Source organism: Mastigoproctus giganteus, chromosome 3 (assembly GCF_048544385.1).
Source record: "Mastigoproctus giganteus isolate SK-2022 chromosome 3, ASM4854438v1, whole genome shotgun sequence".
NCBI lineage: Eukaryota > Metazoa > Arthropoda > Arachnida > Uropygi > Thelyphonidae > Mastigoproctus > Mastigoproctus giganteus.
This window is the reverse complement of record NC_143577.1, coordinates 58,818,982-58,841,847: the sequence shown is the minus strand read 5'-3', so window position 1 is coordinate 58,841,847 and position 22,866 is coordinate 58,818,982. Positions and strand designations below refer to the sequence as shown.

Here is a 22,866-nt window from a genome sequence, read left to right as displayed (position 1 = left end):
TACTGGATATTGCTAACCATGTTTCAATGTGCTTTAACCTGGTAGCCTCCCCCACTCCAAGTATGGTAACAGAGGAATTTTTTTTTAAATTCTGCCTGGACAATACTAATATGTCATGTATTGGCATACTAAACTTGATGGATTACAGTATGTACTTATTTGATCACATTTATATTTTTTATAAAAAAATGGATATTAAAAATTGTAGTGTTTTACATGTTTGTAAATAAAATATTAATTCTGCTGAAAGCAAAAAAAAAAAAAAAATGGACGTAAAATATAGGAATAAACCTATTAGTTTCTATTTTCCAGTTTAAAAGGGGGGGGGGGGTGTTTCCACCCTATGACGGGTACTGGTACCAAGTACACAGGGTGGTTGTTGTTCTGTCTGGTGTTACTGTCAGTCGAGGAACTCTCTTGACTATCCTACAGGTGTTAACCATTGCAACTTTCTGGGGATCCTTGTAGGTGTTCTCTGGAAGGCCGATTGCTGCTAGGCTCTTGTGTACAGTCTTTGCCACCATACCGTTGGTTGACATGATGATCGGGATGGTCGTTACTTGTTCCATATGCCACACCTCTTTCATCTCCTTCTTAGGTCTGTGTACTTCCTGATCTTTCCTCGTGGGTTTTCTGGAGGTTTCCAGTATTGGCCACCGCTTTTTCGATCACATACTTTACCTTTCCCTTCTTGTCGACAACGGTTATGTCTGTTGTTCGGAGATTGTCTTTCCTTTATTATGGCGCGGTTCCAGTATAGTTTGTAGTTCCAGTATAGGGGCCTCTGGTACGGCCTGTGGTTCATACTTGTAATACGGTACACTTTCTTTGATTAACTGGTATTTCCTCGCTAGCTTCTGATGTATTATCCTGACTACCTGATCGTGAGTGGGAGTGTTATCCGTCTGGGTGATCAGCCTGCATCCTACCGAGATCTACTGGATCGTTTCTGAAGCCTGGTGGCATCGTCATGTGTCATCTGTAACTCTGGGTTCCTTGGTGATGTATTTTCTATAGTTTCTGTTGTTGATTACCTCTTAGCATCTGTTGCACCTCTTAAAATCTGTTGCAGCCAACAGATGTCTTCAAGTAACGTAGTGGTTCCCAGATGTCTTTATGATGCCATAATGCTCTGTCTCAATCCTTTCTTCCGTTTTTACTACATTAATGCTTGTGACCCGTTAGTACTATTCTCGTATGATATGATCCTTCATCTCAAAAGACATCACGGGAAAAATCCACAATAAAATTGCCACATAGAGATATAAAACAAATATACATAAAATACAAATTAGTTTTATTAATTAGTTGAAAGAGAGTCGGTACGTGGTCATTCATCTTCTGAATATGAAGTGCTGTAAATGACACAGCCTCTACGTGTAAAAGTATTTTTCAAAAATGTTAATCAATATACACTTTAATATCAGATCAGTACTACAGAAAACTAGATATTTTCCAGCAGCCACAGAAACCTGAACGTTATCAAGGGAGTCCTATATTTGGTGTTCAATGAATGTATTACGTATTCACCTCCAAGTGTGGCTTTATATTTGCCAAGTAACGAGTATGAACATTAACTATTCCTGTTGGAATTGTAAATGTTCGTACTCACTACAATGAGGTTCCATTGTGATCAAATGGGTTCTTAATTAACTGGCTGATTATCCTGTCTTCACTAATTATAATTTTCATTCATATCACAAGCGGAGATGAATGCTGTATCTGCTTGTGCATTATTATATAAGAGTTGGCCTTGTCCAGTTTGCTAAACCTCCCAGATTAAGAGGGATCTCGCTTCCTTCGCTTAATCAAGAATACTTGTAAACATCTTAATCACCAAAATCGGCCTTTCTGTGGACTTCCGCTTAAGCAGTCTGAAAGTGGGAGGTAAGGGGAAGGGAATGAAAGGGCGCTCCTAATTATCTCCATTAGATTAATGTCGCTGAAAAAGATAAGAAACTGAAAAGCTAAGATGCTAAATGCCGATTACTTAATCTGAGTTTCTTCTGAGGCTTTTTCGCCTGTTTAATTTCTTAATGTACACTTTGGGCCCAACTCTTTCGCATCATATTAAGTAAATAAATTCTTAAAATAACGTCAGTCATTTTTCTAGTGACGCATATGTTTCTTCCAAGGAAATTCCTTTTCTGTACTGATAAATGAGCTCCCTAAAAATAAGACAAAAACACCCCGTCAATGTTAGAATAAGTGTTCGCAGCCTACGTTTCTTGTAACTAAAGGAAGACAGCACCATTTGGGCATCTTTACCCTTAACTAATTGAAGTTCAGCGTACGGACAAGAGGTAACGATGCCATAAATATATAATGTGATCGGAATCACTGGCGTGTTACCAGAAAATGGTGTTAGAACGCACCTTGGAACCAATACCTGTCAGCGTGAAAAAATTGATTTATTACAATTTCTTGGTTTTCTTAAAGGATCATTAGTTTAATGTTAATAGCAACTAGGACATTGGGGAAAGACTTTTTTTTTTTTTTTAATGAAGAAAATAAATTCTTACGAAGTGGATAAACAAATTTCCTGGATAAACTATCCTTAATTCTTAAGAAGTGGATAAACGAATATCCTGTTTAACAGCTATTAGTAAAATCATCTTCATTTTCGAATTCAATTTCGAACAATTTGTAATATCCAGATGGTAGACTAAAATGTCAAAATTTAAGAAATTAGCACAGTGCGATAGATTCTGGAAAGCCATCTTAAAGCTGTTTAGAGCGTTATTAACTGTCCCCTTAGGGTGTGATTATTTCATTTAATCTTTGTCGGTGCCTTTGCTGCATAAATATTTTTATACAAAACAAGAAATAATGCATTCTGCCATTACTGGAAAACGGCTCGTTTATCTAGATGTTCATAATTCCTTGTGGGATCCTTCAGAGAACAACATCTGCATCTGTCATGCGATAGTTTTGTCTAAGTGTTAATTCAGTTATGTCTCCTTGAAAGAATCAGGATTATGTTGATATTTGGGCTTTGTTAATAAATCTACTTTATATGCAGATGTTCTGATAACGATCGTTATATATAAGAAAGAAGAGTTAAATTACACATTAGTGAGGTGTCTATGCCTATTGACAAGTATTCACACTTAAATAAAATACTACTGTTCGTTTAATGTTGCTTTTATAATTATTAATAATTGCATTTAATTTTCTAGTTTTTCTCTTAATAACAAAAAACATAGTTGTTATATTTCGTATTTAACAGAAATCTTTGTAATTCCTGTCATATATCACTTGTATAGGCAATATTAAATTAAATTAAGCATTAATTCTATAATATTATTCATTAATTTCTATAAAACAGATGAAAAATTAAACTTTAATTCCATTTTAAAAACAAACTTGATATTGCTGATATTTTCAGTTATCAAATTATTAATCAGTTATTCATACACCCTCTATGTTTTTTTAATAAAATTGTAATTTAAAAAAAATTCAAATTTCTTGGAGTAGTTTTTCGTTTTCATTTCATTTCAATCTAATTATGAAAAATGACATTTTAAAGTTTTGTTTACTGCTCGTCTTTGTTTTGGGAAAGTGGGAGAGTCTCAAAAGTTGGAATAGAGGAAACAAATTAGAGCTTAAATAATTAAAGACTTTTAAGTATTTATTTGTTTCATTCTTTAAACTATGTATATATTGCCATAGTGATTCAGATTCGTTTTATTCTGTATATAATTGGTAGGTAGAAAATATTTTAGAAGAAAGAAATTTAAGAGCAGATTTCGACATAATAAAAAAATAATAATCCCATTTACGGTGGATAACTCCACCTAAAATTAGGCCACACTGGCTCTCTAATGTCTCATGTACATGTTTACAGCAACGAACATGTCTGCGGGGAATGCCACATCGATCTTTATGCCATGAATAATGTTCTATAAAGTGCACGGGATACGTAGAAGGACAGATAGGAAGCTAAAAGAATTATGTACGCCGGAACGGAGTTGGTACGGCTAAAGTTATATTGCCGGCAAAGTACGTAAAGTGATTACAAGTTAGAATTGTAGCGAACTCTGAGAATACAAAAGGATGATACACGTTTCCTTGCGGGTCTCATCAAGAAAATTAAGCGCATAATCTGTTTCCTGTAATCTGACATTTGAGACTCTTCCACTTTCCCCAAAGAGAAAGATGACCAGTTGGTTGAAGTGACGCAGATGTATGTGCAGAGTTCTGTCTAACCTGATAGAACTGGCAGTTGCTCACGCTTAGTGTTTTCGGTCGGGGTTACAGCTGTGTTCTGCAGAACCCCAGGGTTCCGTGGACAAAATTACACTAATGGGGTTGGAGTTGATTATCATGTTCTGAAGCAACCAAGGCCATGAGGTGTAACGATATTATGACTGTAAAATTCGTGTAGTTTCTGGTTGATTTGTTTCGAGTAATGCTAGAAAAAAACCTAAGTTTTAGGGAAGTAAATAACTCAATGTAAATACAGCAATAGTTGACTTCATTAACAATCAATCTTTAATAGCGTAATATAAGAGGTGTGGCAATAAAGTTCCTGGACTGGTGCTGTTGCAGTTATGTTCGATGAGTGTGAAAATGAACGGAAGTGGTGTATTGTAGTTAAAATTTCCTCCAGTAGATAGTTATCGTTCCATGTCACGATTTTATATATGAAATATTAAAATCTGTTTATGGCGATGAGACGTTAAATTGTACCAGTGTGTTTGTACAGGTATACGTATAGGTGCTTCAAAGGCTACTGTAGCGTGTTTCCCTGGTGAGGACACAATTTAGCTGGTTCTTTTTCCACGACAATGTCCTCGCCCTTTCACACTTTTTGTGAAGACATTTCTGAAGAAATATGGCATTGCACAGTGTACAGATTTACCATCCATCCTAGCACCAACGGATTTCTTCCTCTTTCCCAAGGTGAAAACTGCCCTCAAAGGAAAGATTTCAGGACGTTGAGAACTTAAAGAAAATATAATATTCAGATCGGCGGTTACGCCGAACGGAATATTCTCTTTGAACGCTTTCGCTGACTCTTTTTACAAGACAGGGCCAGCATTAAGATTGGAAGATCTCCTGGGACGCAGATGTGTGTGTGTGTGTGTGTGTGTGTGTGTGTGTGTGTGTGTGTGTGTGTACCATTTAAGGAATTCTCGGATGGTGGGACTGAATACTACAGTCCAAAGTCTGTTTGTCAAAAGTTTGAGCTAATTCTCATATCAAATATCTCTATGCTGTTCGTGATTTTTGCATCAACCGAATTGGGGTATTCCGATATTAACAAATGTGCACTATTGAATGGAAATATCGACTTCAGAATCATTCTCTTTAAAATTACGCTTTGGTTTTCAAGGGAACTTTATTTTTTTAAGAATTTTTAAACATCTTAATGGTTCTTAATTGACTTACATATATACCTTCTTTCCCTTGTTGGATTCTTGTAGATGCGATAGTTTTCTACTCTGTAAAGCTCCTTTTTTAAATAAGAGCTATTGCTGTCATTTTTAATAATTCTTGGTTATACAATGATTTTTAAAAGAAAGATTCTTTAAGTTAATTGTGAATAATGAACTTTCAAAACGCATATTTATTTAACCATGTTTTCTTTTTTTAAATGATAGCGTTTATGAGTAATTGTAAGTTAGTATTGCTTGAAAAATATTATTCGAAAACTATTAACGTAGAGACTTTAACTATAGTAATATGGTTAAGAAGTCCGATCAATTATTAAATTCCGTTTTGGAAAAAATCTGTTTTGTAAATGCATCATCATTAGTTTTATGGTTTTCATGCTGAGATTTAAGAATGAAAATTAAGTGGAAAAGATTCTAAAAGCAGAATTACGAAAATAGTTTTCATGCAGTCTTGTCAGAGAAAATGTTTTTTTTTTGATCATGGGCTCATTTTGATTCTTGACGTCCAAAATCCATCACCATAAACGTTTGCGCAAATGTATTCATCCGCTTTTGACTTCTGTACAAATCGATGTAGATTTGTACAGAAGTCAGTGATTTTAAACGTCCCAACACAGGTTCTTCAATGCATCGAGAAAGATTAATAGCCTAAATCGCTCATCTACGCCAACAAACTTTCCTCCTAACTCGGTTCCAAGAAGCAGTGTGATGTATTTTAATCTTACCCACAAATCTCGGCATCGGAGAAAAAAGAAAAGTGCGATTCTTCTTCCTTTATTGCAATGCTTAGGAAACAATTTCGCATTATTCACTGACAACAGACATTCTTCCGAACGAACTATGTTTCACTAGTTCCTTAGATTGTTTACTTTAGCTTACAAAAATAGCTGCTATCTAACGTGGTGTCATTCTTCATTACAGAAGGAGCACAAGGTGTGTTTTCGTGTCACTTCATTTCCTTTTAGAGGCACAAAATCCGACATATTCACAGCGATCTGTCCTTGCAGAGGAAATCGCTGTCTCCCACTTGATTTATTTCAAGTTCTGTCTTAAAATTGACAATGGTCTCAAAAGCATGGTAGACATTATCGGTAAAAAGATTCTCCATATAAACGTGCGCTATAGACCCTACTTTGTTCCAAAGAAGAATGCCTCGTAGTGAATACATGCTCTTATGGGTGTAATATAATATAAGCACATAATAATCATCATTCTTGTATTATACCACTGGCACTTATTCTTCAAAGTTACAGATGTATAGAATTAAATGTTTTAGATGGGAGAATCTAAAGCAGGTCACTTTATCGCTAGTATGCGTATGTGGAAGTAACATGCAAGTTTGGTCATGTTTGAAAGGTGATGACAGGGCTGGCAGTCGCAGTTCAAAGTGCTCAAGGTGGTATTATTATTGCAGTTTTGTTTTTCAAATGATAACAGGAAAATATCGATTTATTTTCAGAGAGATGTCACGGCGAACAGAGAGAAAGATTCCAAATGTATAGGAGCAATCTTGGATGCTTTAAATGTTACTTTTATCAGAAAACTGTCGTAACAGAACTCCAAATTGTGACTAGAATTATACTTTTAAATATATTTTCGTCTGTAAGATGAAATCAGCAGAAAACACTGGCAGGATGGGTTGAATATGATTGGATTTTACTGTATGATAATCTGTGGACTCGCGTGTTGCCTTATGCAGGGTAATCTCTAGACGTGGTATATTGTGATGATATATAACTCTGTAAAATAAAATGAGTGCAGCACTATGTTTGTGTATTTTGTATGTGTGTGTGTGTGTCTGTTGTTTAGTTGTTTCTGGCCACCTTGTTACTAGGACTTCCTAGCACTTCCTAATTCATTTCACAAATATACGTGGTCTCAATTCTAATCCCAACGATGTCCATTTCCACTTGCAGTCTGCCAAACCCCATGTACTTTTTCTGACAGAATCTCAGTTATCGGTTGATTCAACTACTGCTTATCTCAGATGCCCAAATTATTCGCTGTATGATTCCTTTCGCCTCAAAGGTGGTACTTGTGCATATGTCCGTTCTGATATTCCCTGTCAGAGACTTGGCAATTTGGAATCTCCTCTCTTTGATCTTCTCTGGCTTAAAATCTCTCTACCTCATTGTGTCAAATTCATCTGTTGTCTCTACTGTTCTCCCAACTCCACTAATCACTTGGAGCTCTTTGACTTCCTCTCTTTGCAACTTGACTTTCTCCAGTCCAACTTTCCTAACAGTGAGGTAATTTTCCTTGGTGATTTTAATGTTCACAACTCCAGCTGGCATCCGTTTTCTAGTCACACCGACCCAGCTGGTCGAGATGCTGAGGCTTTTGCAATTACTAATGACCTAGCACAGATTGTTCATTTACCTACAAGAATACCAGACAATCCTAATCATACAGCCAATACGCTTGATCTTTTTCTCATAAACAACCCTTCTAAGTACACGGTCGAAGCGAGAGGTTCTTTAGGCACTTCAGATCACAATTTGGTGATTGTCTCTTCTCCAATGGAACCTTCATCTCATGGCTATTCCCAACCCCGTGTTGTTTGGCATTACAGGAATGCAAAATGGGATGACCTGCGAGACTTCTTTTCTTCTTTTCCTTGGTCGGATTATTGTTTCAAAACTTCTGATGTCAACGTTTGCTCAGATCGTGTCAGTGAAATTATTCTTGCAGGAATGGAATCCTTTATCCCACACTCCACTTTAAAACCTCGTCCTTTATCCAAACCTTGGTTTTCCAATAAATGTGCTAAGGCTGTTCAAGAGAAGAATGTTGCATATCGTAATTGGCTTGTTTCTAATTCTTCAGTTTCATTTTCTGCCTACACCAAAGCTCGCAACAATTGTAAAGCAGTTATTAATCAGTCCAAACTAGAGTTTGAACAGGCTAAGAGTAGAAAACTTGCTTCTTACCCTAATGGTAGCCGAGCATTCTGGTCTCTTGCCAAAGCTATTGGCCGCAACGTTTGCCCATCTCTGCTCCCACCTCTGTCCAAACCAGATGGTTCTGTTGTCACTTCAGCCAAGGATAAAGCTGACCTGCTAGCATCCCATTTTTCTTCCAGTTCATGTATTAATGATCTTGGTAAAACATCTCCCACCATTCCCAACACGCTCCATTCACTGACTCCTGTGGTCTTCCTTCAAAAGGATATCAGAAGGATTTTGATGAATCTTGATGCTAAGAAAGCTCCACGTCCCGATGGTATTTCTCCACTTGTTCTCAAAACCTGTTCTCCTGAACTTACTCCTATTCTTTGCCGCCTTTTTTCACTTTCTTATTCCAAAGGTGTTTTTCCTTCTGCTTGGAAATTTGCTCATATCCAGCCAGTTCCTAAAAAGGGTGAGAAATCCCTCCCATCCAATTATCATCCCATTGCCATTACTTCTACTCTTTCTAAAGTAATGGAGAAATCAATTAACCGCCAACTCTTAAACTACCTAGAAACCCCTGATCAACGATTGCCAGTATGGATTCCGTCAGTGTCGATCCACTGGTGATATTCTGGCTTATGTTACCCATTTAGGGACTAATTCAGTGGAAAGGTTCGTGAAACACAAGAAGTTGCTCTTGACATCTCAAAGGCTTTTGATCGTGTTTGGCATAAAGGTCTTCTAAACAAGCTTCCATCTTATGATTTGCCAACTGTTTTTAGTAATTGGTTATCCAGTTTTCTCTCTGATCGCTCACTGAGGGTGATCGTAGATGGCTCTCTGTCTTCTAACTTCTCCACTAATACCGGTGTCCCCCAAGGTTCAGTTCTTTCCCCCACTCTTTTCCTCTTGTATATTAATGACCTTCTTCCATTGACTGGAAATCCTATCCATAGTTTTGCCGATGATAGCACATTGCATTCCACTTTCCATTTTGAGAAATCTTGTCCAGCTCAATCAGCTTCAACTTCTCGAAAATCTGCTACCAATTCCTTAAATGCCGATCTTCAGGTAATTCTCCAGTGGGGCAAAGACAACTTAGTTGATTTCAACCCTTCTAAAACTGTCTTGTCTTATATCTCGCAAAAAGGATTCTTCTGCTCCTATGCTTATCTTTAGTGACACTCCGATTTCTAGGCAAAATGATATATCTCTTTTGGGGATTACCCTGACTTCTAATCTCTCTTGGCACAAGCACATTACAAATATTGCTTCCTCTGCATGTAAAAAACTTGGTTTTCTCTTTCGCTCTCGGCGTTACTTTTCTTCCAAACAGCTGCTCACTCTGTATAAATCGCAAATCCGTCCTACCAAGGAATATTGTTCTCACATGTGGGGTGGTGCCCCCAACACCTCTCTCATGCTTCTTGATTCCACTCAGAAGAAGCCAGTTAGGTTAATTAATGATTCATCTCTAACAGAGTCTCTCCACTCGCTGTCTCATAGACGTACTGTTTCTGCTGCATGCCTCTTCTACAGATACTTCCATGGGCACTGTTCTTCTGAATTGGCTTCTATAATTCGCGCTCTCTCTTTCCATACAGTCCGAACACGTGCCGCCACCATCCAACATCCATTTACTGTCCAACTTCAAACCCACAGAACCAACTTTTCATCTTCCTCATTTATTCATTCAACTGCCGTTTTCTGGAACTACCTTCCTTCCTACGTATTTCCTGAAAATTACAATCTACAGAAGTTCAAGTCCAATGTCAACAAATATCTTATTTCGTCTTCTCGACCTCCAACCCAAGCATAGTACTAAGTACTATAGGTTCTTCTAATACCTCTCATGTTTGGGGTTCACATAAAAAAAAAAAAAAAAGGAAGCAGCACTCATCAGGAAGGCTGCCTCCCAGTACCCGTTCACGCTACGAAGAGCATATTTGGACTCTCCTTAGTGGACTAATAGCATACCCATAGGTAGTAGTGCAAGTTCTATGGGTGGGGCAATCCCGTATCATTCGGGGCACGATCAATGGCATCTGTAAGATTTTCTATATTTACAAGTCCTTGATTAAACAGTATCGGATCACCAACTTACTCAGGAATCTTGCATCATGCGAAACCTGCTTAGTAACAATTAAAAACCGAATGGTATTAACTGTAAGTTTTCATACCTGGAGGATCGGAATTTTTATTTTTTGAATCCCGGCGATTAAAATTCTTGAGTTGGCCTAGAATAAGGTGTTTGTCATAAAAAAAACCAATTAAGAAACCGAAAGATAAATTCCACAGAGATTAAGTTCTGTTATTTTTGTAGAATTTTAGAATTGATACATTAACAGTAAAATAAAAAGTCAAAACACAGCTTGCGTTCGCCGTTGAAAAATCTTTTTATCGTGTGGATTAATCAACAAAAAAGGATGCTGTCCAATGGGTGACTGGTATCAAAATATGATTTCAAATATACACATTAAAACTGCAGTATTTCTGTTGCGGGACCAACCCCACTAGTGTAGGGTCCAACTGAGTTACAGCAGGGGAGCCCTCCTCTGTATCATCCGGGATGACAGAGGTGGCATATCCATTAAATTCGAGGATTATGTAAGGATTCATTTTCAATAAATCCTTAAACTGCTACGTGCAAGAATGCAAGAATTACATTCTGAATTTTCCTTAACCTTCGTTTTGTAACAGTTCCGAAGTTTTTAGCTATATAGCTAAAAACGTCGGAACTTATAATTATTTTTCGTACGCAATTTTCTTTTGTCTCCTGGTGTATGCACGGTGGTACAATTAGAATTCATTTCCATCGCCATAACTCTCATCACTGAATCGTATACTATGGACCCATTTGGATGTATACCAATCTCTCCATCCAGAAAATTTGGTAAATTCAAGTAAGATTTTAACTGGGACCAACGTTTACCGAATTAACAGAGAACTTTCATTTTATTATCATTTGGTTCACTCATAATTACCTAGCTTATTCTGCGAAATTTCTTTTTCTTCAGTTGTTATTATTATTATTATCCTTCAGGGTTCATAAGTGAAACTGCTTTGAACCCGGATCTGATCTGATCCAGTTTCTGATCCAGTGTAATTATTTAATACCTGGTTCCCTTGTTACTACACACTGTGGCTAATAGTCCGGCACAAATCTAAGATGACACATCTATCTTTCAATGGGTTCTCTATGTACTCTTATTGATTTGTCCTTGACATCCTTTTGGGGTATTTTCATCGCCCTAACAGATGACTCCTTGTTCCAGTGTTAAACTCTTAGAGAAATTTTTATAGCTATTAATAATTCTATGTCCTAGCGTCGTCAGCTGGCTGGTCTTTTATAACGAAACGAAATTACCGCCGCAAATCCAAACAAGCCAAAGTGGACATCTAAGATGGAATATTTTCTCAACCGTGTTGCTGCGTAAAATATTACAAGAAAGCCAAACTAATAAGTAAATAATTATGTTTATTTACATATATACAATATCTTGCAAGCTACACAAATCAGATTTAAGAACTCGGTTGTAAAGATATGCGTAAACCAAAAGAATTCGCTATTATCTGTAAGATCAAGTACTTCCATGCTGATGGAGCTTAGCAGTGAAGAAACCATATCACAACAAACTTAATCTTCCGTTGGTTGTCATATTTGGGGGGAACACCTTCAAAGGTTAGTAGCAGAGGATCAGATACAAGAAATCCAAATAGTGGCAAGATGCGGGCGTCACTTAATTAAATTTTTTAAATCATGGAGGTCACGTGATCCAAACTATAAGCAATAATCTTTTGAATTAAGAGCTACGATGAAAATGTTGAAGTGTTTAGCGAGGGATTGAACAGAACTTTTAAATAATCATCGTGTGTCCGTCATTCGAAACGTAGAAATTTCACCTGTCTTTCTCCAGATAAGTGTACCAGTAGATGAAGTTCATCAAAACAAAAATGACAGGAAACACTATCCGCGAAAATTTATCTATTCGGCTGACACTATTGAGCTGTACTTGGACAGAACGTTTTCTGTCCTTTTTCTTCTTACGCCGGTTGAATACGGAATGGCGTTTCTGTTTTCTGTTGGCAGGCGAGGGAGAAGAATTAACAACCACTGAGTTGTTCCTTAAATCTCTTGGCTTAAGAGTTCTCGAGTCTTCTTGACTAAGTGGATAAGAATTCGAGGAACGCATTTGCTTTTCGTCTTCTTTTTTGTGCAGCTGATTGTTTGGAGTACACTCGTCGTTCTGGATAAAAGAAACAGAAAAAAAAAATAAGAATTACGAAATCTTAGCAAGCATAAATACGTTAACATTATTTTGCCTTAAACTTAATTGCGATCAAATGAATATTTACAATAAACGATATTTCAAAGTATATTTTTCAGCTAGTCTTCCCTTATTGGACAGCAGCTTCCTATAGATGGCGTTGTAATCTCACTTAAACGTTTACTGTTTTCTATTGTAATTCTTCTGTGATGGTTACTTAAAACAGAGCCTTTTACTGCATAATAAATTCTAAGAAGAATTGAATATATTCAGACGGTTTCAGGAAATGTTCCGATATAATTGAGCATCGCCCCAAGTTAATAGAAACATGAATCTGCGGGTGACAGTCTGTAACGGATCAAGTGATATCTACATTTGAAGAACTACGTTAACCAAGCAGCGGAACCATATCCATTGATTGATTGAAAATGGTTTCGGAAAAGCACTGAGTTCAATGGTGCAAAAAGGTAATATGTCTGGAGTATTCTTTGGAAGCGCTCTCAGTACAGATATCTAATGGTCATTTCTGTCTTTCTTGTCAAGTGTACTGCATGATATTGGACACATTATATGGCCTAATAGCTAACCAAACTTATACAGTATAACAGAATCTAAACAGAAATTCAACTGAATTAATTTAGACATTAAATGTAAAATTTTTTAAAGAGGAAATCAAGCGAAAATTCAGTAAAATCCATAATCCATTAGAATAATGACTCATTTATAAAAGAAATTAGGACAGTATGGTACATCAGTACCTCACAATGTTCATTGTGTTCGCTAGAAATTCGTGGAGGCCATAGAAAAGGTACACCTCAATCTAACTATTCTTCTTCTTCCTTTCCGTCTTTGTGCTTCATCTTGAATTCAATCTTGTCGAACGCCCTCGAAGAACTGCCAGTGACTTATTCAGTCACCATATAAAGCACTGATCTACGAAGTCCGGACACGTTGCACATGAAGAGAGCACGTTCCCAAACGTGGCCTCTTAATCGACTGTGCGCTGTGCAGCCATTTTACTTATAGAGATGAGAGAACAGCCGACCACAGCGAAAGACATCCGAGTTTCGCTTGACTCGTCAGATCTCGAATGCCAACCTGGTCGGTGAAAATCGGAATAACTTATTCCGAAAATAGGAAAACGAAGGGCTAGATAAAACCTGTTGTAGAAATGAAAAAAATAAAATAATAATAATAAATAAAATTGCTTCAGAAAGCTAAAAATAGCAAATACATAATTACAGTGCATTTCGAAGGAAACATCAGTTGATTCATAACCAAAATATATCGTAGAAATTTTATTAAAATAAGTGTCTTATAGGGTAAAGTGGAACTAATGGGCATTTTCGCTCATTGAGAGTTTCATGATTGAACTTCATTTAATTGAAGATATTTACAGTTAACTGTATTTCTCTCTTTAAAGTGAGTTCAACAGATCAGAGTTACCTTTAGCTTCAAGGATAGCGAAACATTCCAATGTTTCACCAAGCCTGCGTTACCTTCTCTTAGAATTCTTTCTGCTACTAATGAAATCCAACGCAGACAGTCAGCTGAGATTCAGGGTCCAATTGGAATCGACGTCATTTATGTCTTTTTTGATATCCAAAATTGTGGAAATCGTAGGAGCAGAGTTTGTCTATGTGGGAGAGGAGTGGAACGGTGAAGGAAAGACGTTCTGGCATCATCATTCACCAGTCATATTCCCTGCAAGGGTCTTAATTAGGTCCGGTACATACGGTTGTTTTTCATAAGATTCTGAAGCAAAGTTTTGGATGCAGCCTACTGTATTGAAAAACTGTATAACGGCACATTGGTTCTATCTGTATGGTAATGGAACCTGATACTCTATAATTTATGACTTCACATGGGTCATCGTTCTTTTTCCTACGTTTAATAAGAGACGATTAGGTGTGTGTTAAGAACCAGAGCAAATAAGCTATGATGAAGAGTCAATATTGTATCTGTAATTGCGTGTGCCCTTCGGAAAAAAAAAAAAAAAAAAAAAAAAAACATTTTCCAGGAGCAAACACCACGTGACCTTCTCCCGAGACCAACTACCTTTCAAGCCACGTTTTGAATAGAGCCCATAAAAATTCCTCGCCACATTGACAAGATTCGAATTGAAGCGGCGTGAACAGGACGGTGATAATATCCACTGTGCTACACGCGAGGTTTCATGAAATGAGGCCAAATTCTAGAAAGAACTTCTCCGAATCTATCATATATACATTGTTATCAAAAATATTTGAACGCCAAAAGCGACATATAAGTGACTAAAAAGGCTATTTCAGTACGTCCAGCTGAAACGCAGTTTGTCTGTGCAGGATCACCTTTGGTTTTGCATGCAGCAGATTGCCAAAAAGTAACAGAAACCTCTCCATCAATTTTTGATAAGTTTTAGTGGACTGTTTTCTCCTTCCTTACGTACGAAATCTTTTAACACAGCATGTGAAGTGGACTTCCATAGTTGTTTTTACTTGACTCTCCAGTTTGTCTTGCACTTGCATGATTGGCTTAAGATCGAACGCTCAGCCGGCTATTCCACCGGTAGCACATTGTTCTCCTCAAACTAATCGCTACAGATTACGCTTTATGGCTGGAGACTGTTCTGCTGAAACGTGTATATTTCTGCATGACTATCTTCTGTAATGGAAAATAGTCACCTTTCGCCAGGAATAAATAATCCATTACATCCTGAAAGCTTTTGAGTAGTTGATTTAAATTTTCTCAATTATTCATGCTGAATAATCCTCCAGCCTTCGTGCCGGCCACTAAAGTGAACCTGCTGCACCATAGTGGTATTTTGTTTGTCATTTGACCGTTCTTAGGCTGCTTTCGATCAAAATACGCGATTCCATTTCCGAATGCTCTCAAGCAGTGGTGCACGAGTACTTCACAGTCCGTGAGACACTAAATCCTAAAAATTGGGTTTACTTGGGTATGGCACCCAAGTACTTCTGTCCGAACTCGCTCAACCCCTCGAGGCTTCTCCGTTCGAAACAGGGAAAAGTGGCATTCTGTAGTTCAATTTTTACCCATACGCTATTAAAACTTTGTTTAGTAGAGTCGATATTTTACATAGCAAGAGATTATCTTATCGTGTCTCAATACTTTTGATAACAGGTTAAAAATTTCGTAAAAATAGTGCTGATTACGGCTTTCTAATCCTGAGAATTAAGGCCGTCTTTATTCGCGAAGTCCTCTGGGCATATTGAATACGGAATTTGGTAACCTCTCTTTTCTGTGATTAATATTTTTAATACTGTTTGTAAAGAGCTCCCTACTACGTTTGTTTATTTTTATTTTTTTTAAATACAACAAAGCGTTATTATAAAAGACATTTAAACTCACTACTAACAAGTTCTGTTTATACTCCAGCAAGAACCATTAACTGCATTTAACATTGACAAATGCAAAGTACAGCATATGGGTAGAAATAACCCCAGAGAAACGTACCAACTGTGTGGTACTACACTTAAGGTGGTAGAAAATGAAAAAGACCTGGGAGTAATTGTGCAGTCATATACGAAGTTTTCTGAGAGTGCACACAGGCTGCCATAGCAGATCATGGGGTATTGTTAATGATATACAGGAATTTTGCTAGCAGGGAAAAGGAGGTGATATCCCTTTTGTATAAGGCAATGGTCACACCACATTCTGAGTACTGCGCACAGGTCTGGAGGCTTCGTTTTAGGAAGGATGTAGAGTTCCTTGAGAGAGTACAGCGAAGGGAAACAAGGTTGGTGAGGGGAACGAAGGGGTCCTCTTACCAAGAAAGGCTTAAGTTCTGCAAATTGCAGCATCTAGAGAATAGGCACTCTGCGAGGTGATCTTATTGAGGATCATTATTGATTATTATTGATCATAAGGCCTTGAATGGGTTGAGCAGGCTCAATTCTGATGGGATTCTTGCTCTTACTCAGATTACTCACCTAAGGGGGCATAAATTCAAATTGAGGAAAGACAGTTGTCGAATAGATGTGCGGATATTTGCCTTTAGCCAGCGGGTGGTTGATTTCTGGAACAAACATCCAGCTGTTATTGTGGAAGTTGATGCTACATAAGCTTGCTTTATTGCATCTTAGGTATGTGGCTACTAATGCTAACTGTACTTAGCAATAAGGCTTGGATCACTGTCAGGCATAATTTCTTATTATGGTTGGTTGGTTGTTTGGTTTTTAGGAGCATTAGCAACTAAGGCCATATTGCTCCGGGAATATGTGGTGGTCATTCCCTGACCTTTCCGCATCCTCCGTATTTGGTGGTGACGGGCGCGAACCCCGGTCTAATCAAGAAGCGTGTGCTATGCACTGCTGCTCCTTCCCACCTGGTTACGAAGGCGCCAATTTCTTATTATGAGATCTGAAAAATAAAATTAAACTTAAAGGTAAGTGGTCTCCCAAAATCACAACTCTTTGGACAATCGTTACACTAGATAGCCAGTTTAATTGTTAACTAAAATATTTACTTTTGGGAACCCTACTGTAGGGTACTCAGGACAAGGGCTGGGTGAGCTTATAACGAAAGATGACTCTGGTAAGAAGTGCTACTCTACAAAAAAATAAAACAAATAACGTTTCTCGTACTTTAGTTAAAAGAAACCATGCTGCCATGATGTCGGAATAAAACTGTCGTGTTGTATAAAGCTGATTCAGCAATAATCGCTGATTTGGAGTTTTGATTTGGCGTAGCAATTTAATCCGACAAAGAAAATAATGGAATTGCTTTCCTATCTTTTATTTCGGAAACTATCATTATTTTTTTATAACAGAATTTATACGTGCATTGCATATGCGCATTATGTACAGAGTTACAGCTAAGTAATGCTCAGCTCCGGTTTTATGATTGTACAAAATCGTGGATTGAAGCTTTTTGTTTCAAAGCGCAGTCTCCGTGATTTATTAATGGTTTCTATTTGGGGACAGAGGCATTTGGCAAATTTGGCCTCAAAGTCGTTGGCGGCAGAAAAGTATAATCAGAAACCCGACATTCCCCATTTTGCATACGTTTATGAAGAGTTACGCTGAGGTTGTCTTTCACTCAATGGTAATGCTGTATTCTAGGGAATGCAACCGCTCCTTTTTATGGTCCGGGGATGCTTTGACATCTTTATTTAAATGGCAACGTTTAAGTTATTTCGGTGTCGTAGTGAAAGGGATCCCCATGTGTCACCCCACACAGTAAAACGAACTTAGTTTGACAAGAGTGACGGATGGCGGACATTACCTGGTCGATAAAAGGAATCGTTTCGTCATCCTTTGTCAGTGCCTCCTCGTTGTTTTCTTCGGTGTCCCATTCTTCGCTACAAGACTCGTCGGAACTGGAGAATGGCGGAAAGTAGAATTCTCCACTGCCGACCTTCGTGAAGTAATGGACTGCGGCGAACTCAATAATGACGGAGAAAATGAAGACGAAACTAATGGCCACATAGAAATCAAGCGCTGTACAATAAGAAACTTTTGGCAGGTCATTCCTAACCTCGAGCCCCAGAAAGGTCATCGTAAGAAGAGTGGTTATACCTATTGAACGGAAAGAAACAGAGGTAAATGGCTCGCGGACAATTGCGGCATACAAGGCAAACACTTATTTATATCGGGCAAGTAAGTGCATATAATGTAACTTGAAAACTAAAGGGTCAAATACAAAAACAGCACTCTAAACCTCATTTGTAAAATCAACAACTTTTGTTTGTCAAGTAATGAAATATAATGTTTTCTTGTACAAATTAAGGAAATTAATTATATAATTTAGAAAGAAATTAAGGACTTTGGGAAATATATGTACAGTTAATGTTTTGTTTAAATCATTTAAACTTATAACTTGTGTTGTAAGTGATCACTCTTAGTTATAAGATCATTACAAAGTTTAAGTTTGATCACTTACTCTTATCACGTATTTCAATCCGCGTTATTGTTTTATGTAAATGTACATTCTCAAAACACTCCTTCCCTCCATAATGATTTATTTGCTTCTAAATTTAAAAATGATCACGGACGCCTATGCTCCTCTTTAAAAAAATACATATTATAAACTTTGTAGAACTAAATTGGTAAAAACACTTAAAGTTTATAACTGGAAAACGATTAGTTATTTTTATATTTTCTGTACTGGATTTCTTACTTCTACTCGCTAATATACAGACTACACCTTACTTCTTAAATAAATATCAGTCATAGCGAATCTGTATTTGAATTAAAAAGAAATTAAATACTTAATTCAAACATCAAGCGCGATTTGAATTAATAATATAGTAGTTAATTAACTCTTGGTTAAAGTAGTAAATGTTAAATCAATACATTTCGTATACCTATTACGTTGTTTTCGAAATTCGAATTCCAGGACCGTCTGGGAGGTTGCAATTATCAGAGAACTCGATCTAAATGGAAGCTGCAGCGCTAAGATATTACATTTAAATATTTATAACGCTCTCACAGTTTTCTTCATGGCATTTCAAACACTTTCACAGTCTAAGAAATCACCTAACGCCTCGTCCACAAAGGGTTGAAACTCTGCTACTTTTACAGTTTCTCTTGAAGTTCGAAATTCGTGTTACAGGTTCTTTATTTTTACATTTTTTCGTAAAGAACCGATAATTTCATTCCTTAGAAAAATAGTGTTTATTACATTACGAGGTGGTTTAAAAGTTCAACTTAAAATATAAATAAAAATTATTAGTTTACTTCAGAAGAAAACTGAAGTTTTGATTTATCATTCTCCAAAGGGTAGAGCATTATTTGCTAATTAAGAATTAAATAGCCATCACCTGATCATTCATCAAGTGCTGTCTTCTTCGGAAGGTTAATTCTATAGAAAAATTGATCCTTACAAAAGGAAATCGAGCATGGTCATGTGATCTGTTTGAATGAGGGAGTTCCTTTTTCAATACTCCCATCCCCATCTTCGAAAAGAAATGTGACACCTGCACAACGTTGCTGAACGTTAATTACAGGTTGTCGCAGGATATTCGCAACGGGCGAGTGATTGTAATAAGTGCAGGCATCCACCCACTTAATCTGCTACAGGGTGAAGGATGCATTATGTTTTTGAATTGCTATCTTCTGATTGAAAACCTAAATGAAAACGAAACCATCTCTGAATCACTTCATTAACAATGGAGCTGTTTATTTCACCTCCAAATGAAAAATTAATGTAACGAGATTGGTGCTTTCCAGTTTTTGTTGCTTTTCAAAAGACACGATCACGTAAAACCAATAACAGATTTCAGGAGTTCATATTTCGCAAGGATAATGGATTGAGTTATCTGTAGTGCAGTACAAATGTACACAATCGGGTCATGTGATGTTCTTTTTTGTTATTTTGTCTCTCTGTTCAGTTACCAGCATATGTGGTTTACCTCAAAGTTGTTGGGTATAGTGTGGTATATTTATTATTTATGCAGCTGTGTTTGATCGTAACATATGCATCGTGCTTGGATGACTACGAATCCAAGTTTACCGGAAAGCAAAATTCGTTTGTCAAGCGACGACCAGTGAAGAGAAAATCGGACGAGTGAATAATTAATCCCTACAAAGTTCTGCCCCTCTTTTCAGAACGCAGGAAAAAGAGAGAGAGGTATTTTCACAATGGCACAGAAGAATGTGGGAAATACTTCACTTAAATTGCTTCTGAGAACGCATCATCCGAATTAAAGACTGGTGACCTTTCTCTCCGAAGGAACAGGAATATTCTAAACATCAAAAAAATATTCAAAGGATCATAGCACATAACAAAAAGTTTCATAATTTTTGCAACAACGACTAATGATGCGTGCTTGTGTTTATCATCAGTTGGTTTAGACTACGTGCTGAGCCAGTTTGTGGAGATCGAAAATGCAATTTGGAATTCATTGTTTGCGGCATTTTGACAAGAAAGAAAAAACGTTAACTTCTGTGCACGTGTCTTTATTTGAAAACCTTCCCGCAAAACTTTCCCGAAATACACAAAACCTGCTGTTTTCTCTTTACTTACATTATAACGTCATTGCGCGTGCACTGCGAAAACTACGAAACAACCGAAGACAAAAGACACATACAGTACTCAAATGAGCTTTTTGACTTCCACAAACCGACTGAGCGGGCATTCCCGAACCAGTCATTGACCACGTCTATCAGTACACATCTTTTCACATGCACACACATGAAAATGACCACGAATACACTGCGTTTTGGGGCAGACATTTCAAAATTTCAGCAGTTTCTTGATTCGACTACATAGATACTACTGGACTGCCATATTGTTGATTTTTAAGCGTGTTTCAATTATTCCTGAGGACGGTGCCCAAAGGAAAGATGACAAATTCAGAAGGATTCGAGGGACGCAATTAAATGTCATTTACAGGAAGAAATATATCAAACAATTTGGTGTATTGACCCTCTCCCATGAATGCACGATCTCCCTGAACTAGCGAGACTTACGAAGATTCAGATAATTTCGGTTCTTATTGAAATTTCATAAATTGTAGTGGGTGTTTTTGGCGTATCAACATTCCGTTTTTGTCGTTAATTTTCACAGCGCATCTTAGGCCGCATTGGGCCAGTGCATTATGTACAAGTGCATGTTGTGCGGGCTGAAACACCCTAAATAACTTACGGTGATGTACCTGTAAAAGTTGATAGCGCTGGACAGCACAACAACCGCCTGAGGGTAGAATGCGACCCATTTACTTCCGGTGCTGGTTCTAACTTAGCTAAAACCTCAGGAGGTTAAGCTTAAGTGTCATTAGTGCTGAGAGTAATCTCCAGCATTTTGAATAATCGCTGTGTCCACCTATCTTTAATTTTGTCTTTTCTCCTGATGCGTACCCAGCTAAGGAAGAAACGTATGTCAATTTAAAGGTATTTAGGCTTATCTTAGAAGATCCCAAATTGTCACACAATTCTAATCTTTCTGAAAACATATCCATTTAATTAATTCGCTTAATAAAATTTTCAAAACGATTAGCTTTCTTCTAAGTGCGATTGTAAAGTCGCTACCTAATTTTAAAATGCTGCTGTCGCAGTAACGTAAAATTACATAAAGTATTTATTCGAATTGCTCTTATGTTTATTAGAAATTTTGATATAATTTATTATCCCAAACTGCAGTGTTTCTGTTTTGTTTAGTTATACTCGTAATTGGGCAAATGAATGATATAAAAAGTCTTTAGCCAGATGTGAAAAATGAGGGTTCAGTAACCGATATACTGAGAGGATGGACAGCTGAGCGAGGAAGGAATGCAACACTGAATCCTAAAAGCATTAAAAGTTGCTACCAAAATCCGATGACAACGGGATCTCTGCCTAATAGAAAGCGCAGTGGAAGACCACCCACTTCAGTGTCATCCGAGACCATTAAGTTTGTGCAGGATTCTTCTCGCAGAGACCTGAGACATGCATTAGCGCATATGTGTGTGCCTAAAACTAGGCAGATAAGCTAGCTTATCATTCTTTACAAGATATTTTGAAAACAGAACTAAGTGGAAACCCAACTACGTGCAGAAGAAACCGTATTTGTATGAAGCCATTTTTCACTCCGTTAATGGAGACACGATAGCTACAGTGGTGGACAAAAAAAAAAAAAAAAAAAAAAAAAAACTGCATCACTTGTGAATTTTGCAAATGTGTTTTGCGCTGAATTGTGGGTTGCAGAAATGTTCGAAATGCATTTGTTAGTTGGGATGTGTATGTATTTCATTCACAATATATATATATATATATATATATTGTGAATGAAATCCAATAAGAAGATTTCACCTGATATACATAATTGGCAAAATATCTTCCCAAAGGGTTAAAATGCGATCAGATGTAATCAGAACAACCAAATATACATTTTATTGCATTTACGTTTACAAACTGAAATGTATTTACGAGGTTTCCTCATTGTATTATGTACTGGAAATCAGCAAAATAAGTCCTCAATATTTCGTTGTTCCTCTTCGAGCTGCAATTACAGCCTCGCAACGATCTGGCATAGAGTTCATCAACTTCTGGATATAGAGTTGTCCAATTTCGTGGTACCACACCCTTACAATTCTTTCCTGCAGCTGAATCTTACTTGTTGGCTTCTTCTGAGCAATTTTAGACAACATTATGTACCATAAATTTTCAATAGGGTTCAAATCTGTCTGTTTCAGGGGCCAGTTCAACACTGTAATGCCAGCATTTCTGAAGTATGACTACACCCTAAGGGAGAAAAAACGAGGAAAAAACATTGGTGTAAGTATGATTCAAGCCTTGTGAGAGAAGAAGACAAACTCATCATTAAATCTAAATAGCATAAAACTTACCAATCTTGCTGTGCGGCAAGGTGCTGAGTCCTGTTATTTTT

At 37.2% G+C, this 22,866-nt stretch overlaps 2 protein-coding genes across 2 annotated transcripts in view; one reads left to right on the top strand and one right to left on the bottom strand.

Moving 5' to 3' along the window:
• LOC150088041 (guanylate cyclase soluble subunit beta-2-like) overlaps positions 1-22,866 on the top strand; it is a 575,730-nt gene that overhangs the window by 28,816 nt on the left and 524,048 nt on the right. The window lies entirely within an intron of this gene.
• The window catches only part of LOC150088042 (gamma-aminobutyric acid receptor alpha-like), a 33,352-nt gene continuing 22,429 nt past the window's right edge, over positions 11,944-22,866 (bottom strand). Inside the window, exons 8-9 of the mRNA XM_090370545.1 lie at positions 17,785-18,077; positions 11,944-12,537 (exon numbers count right to left, since the gene is read on the bottom strand). Coding sequence (XP_090226671.1) covers positions 12,190-12,537; positions 17,785-18,077 — 641 coding nt within the window. The 3' untranslated portion in view covers positions 11,944-12,189. The remainder of the gene's footprint in view (positions 12,538-17,784; positions 18,078-22,866) is intronic.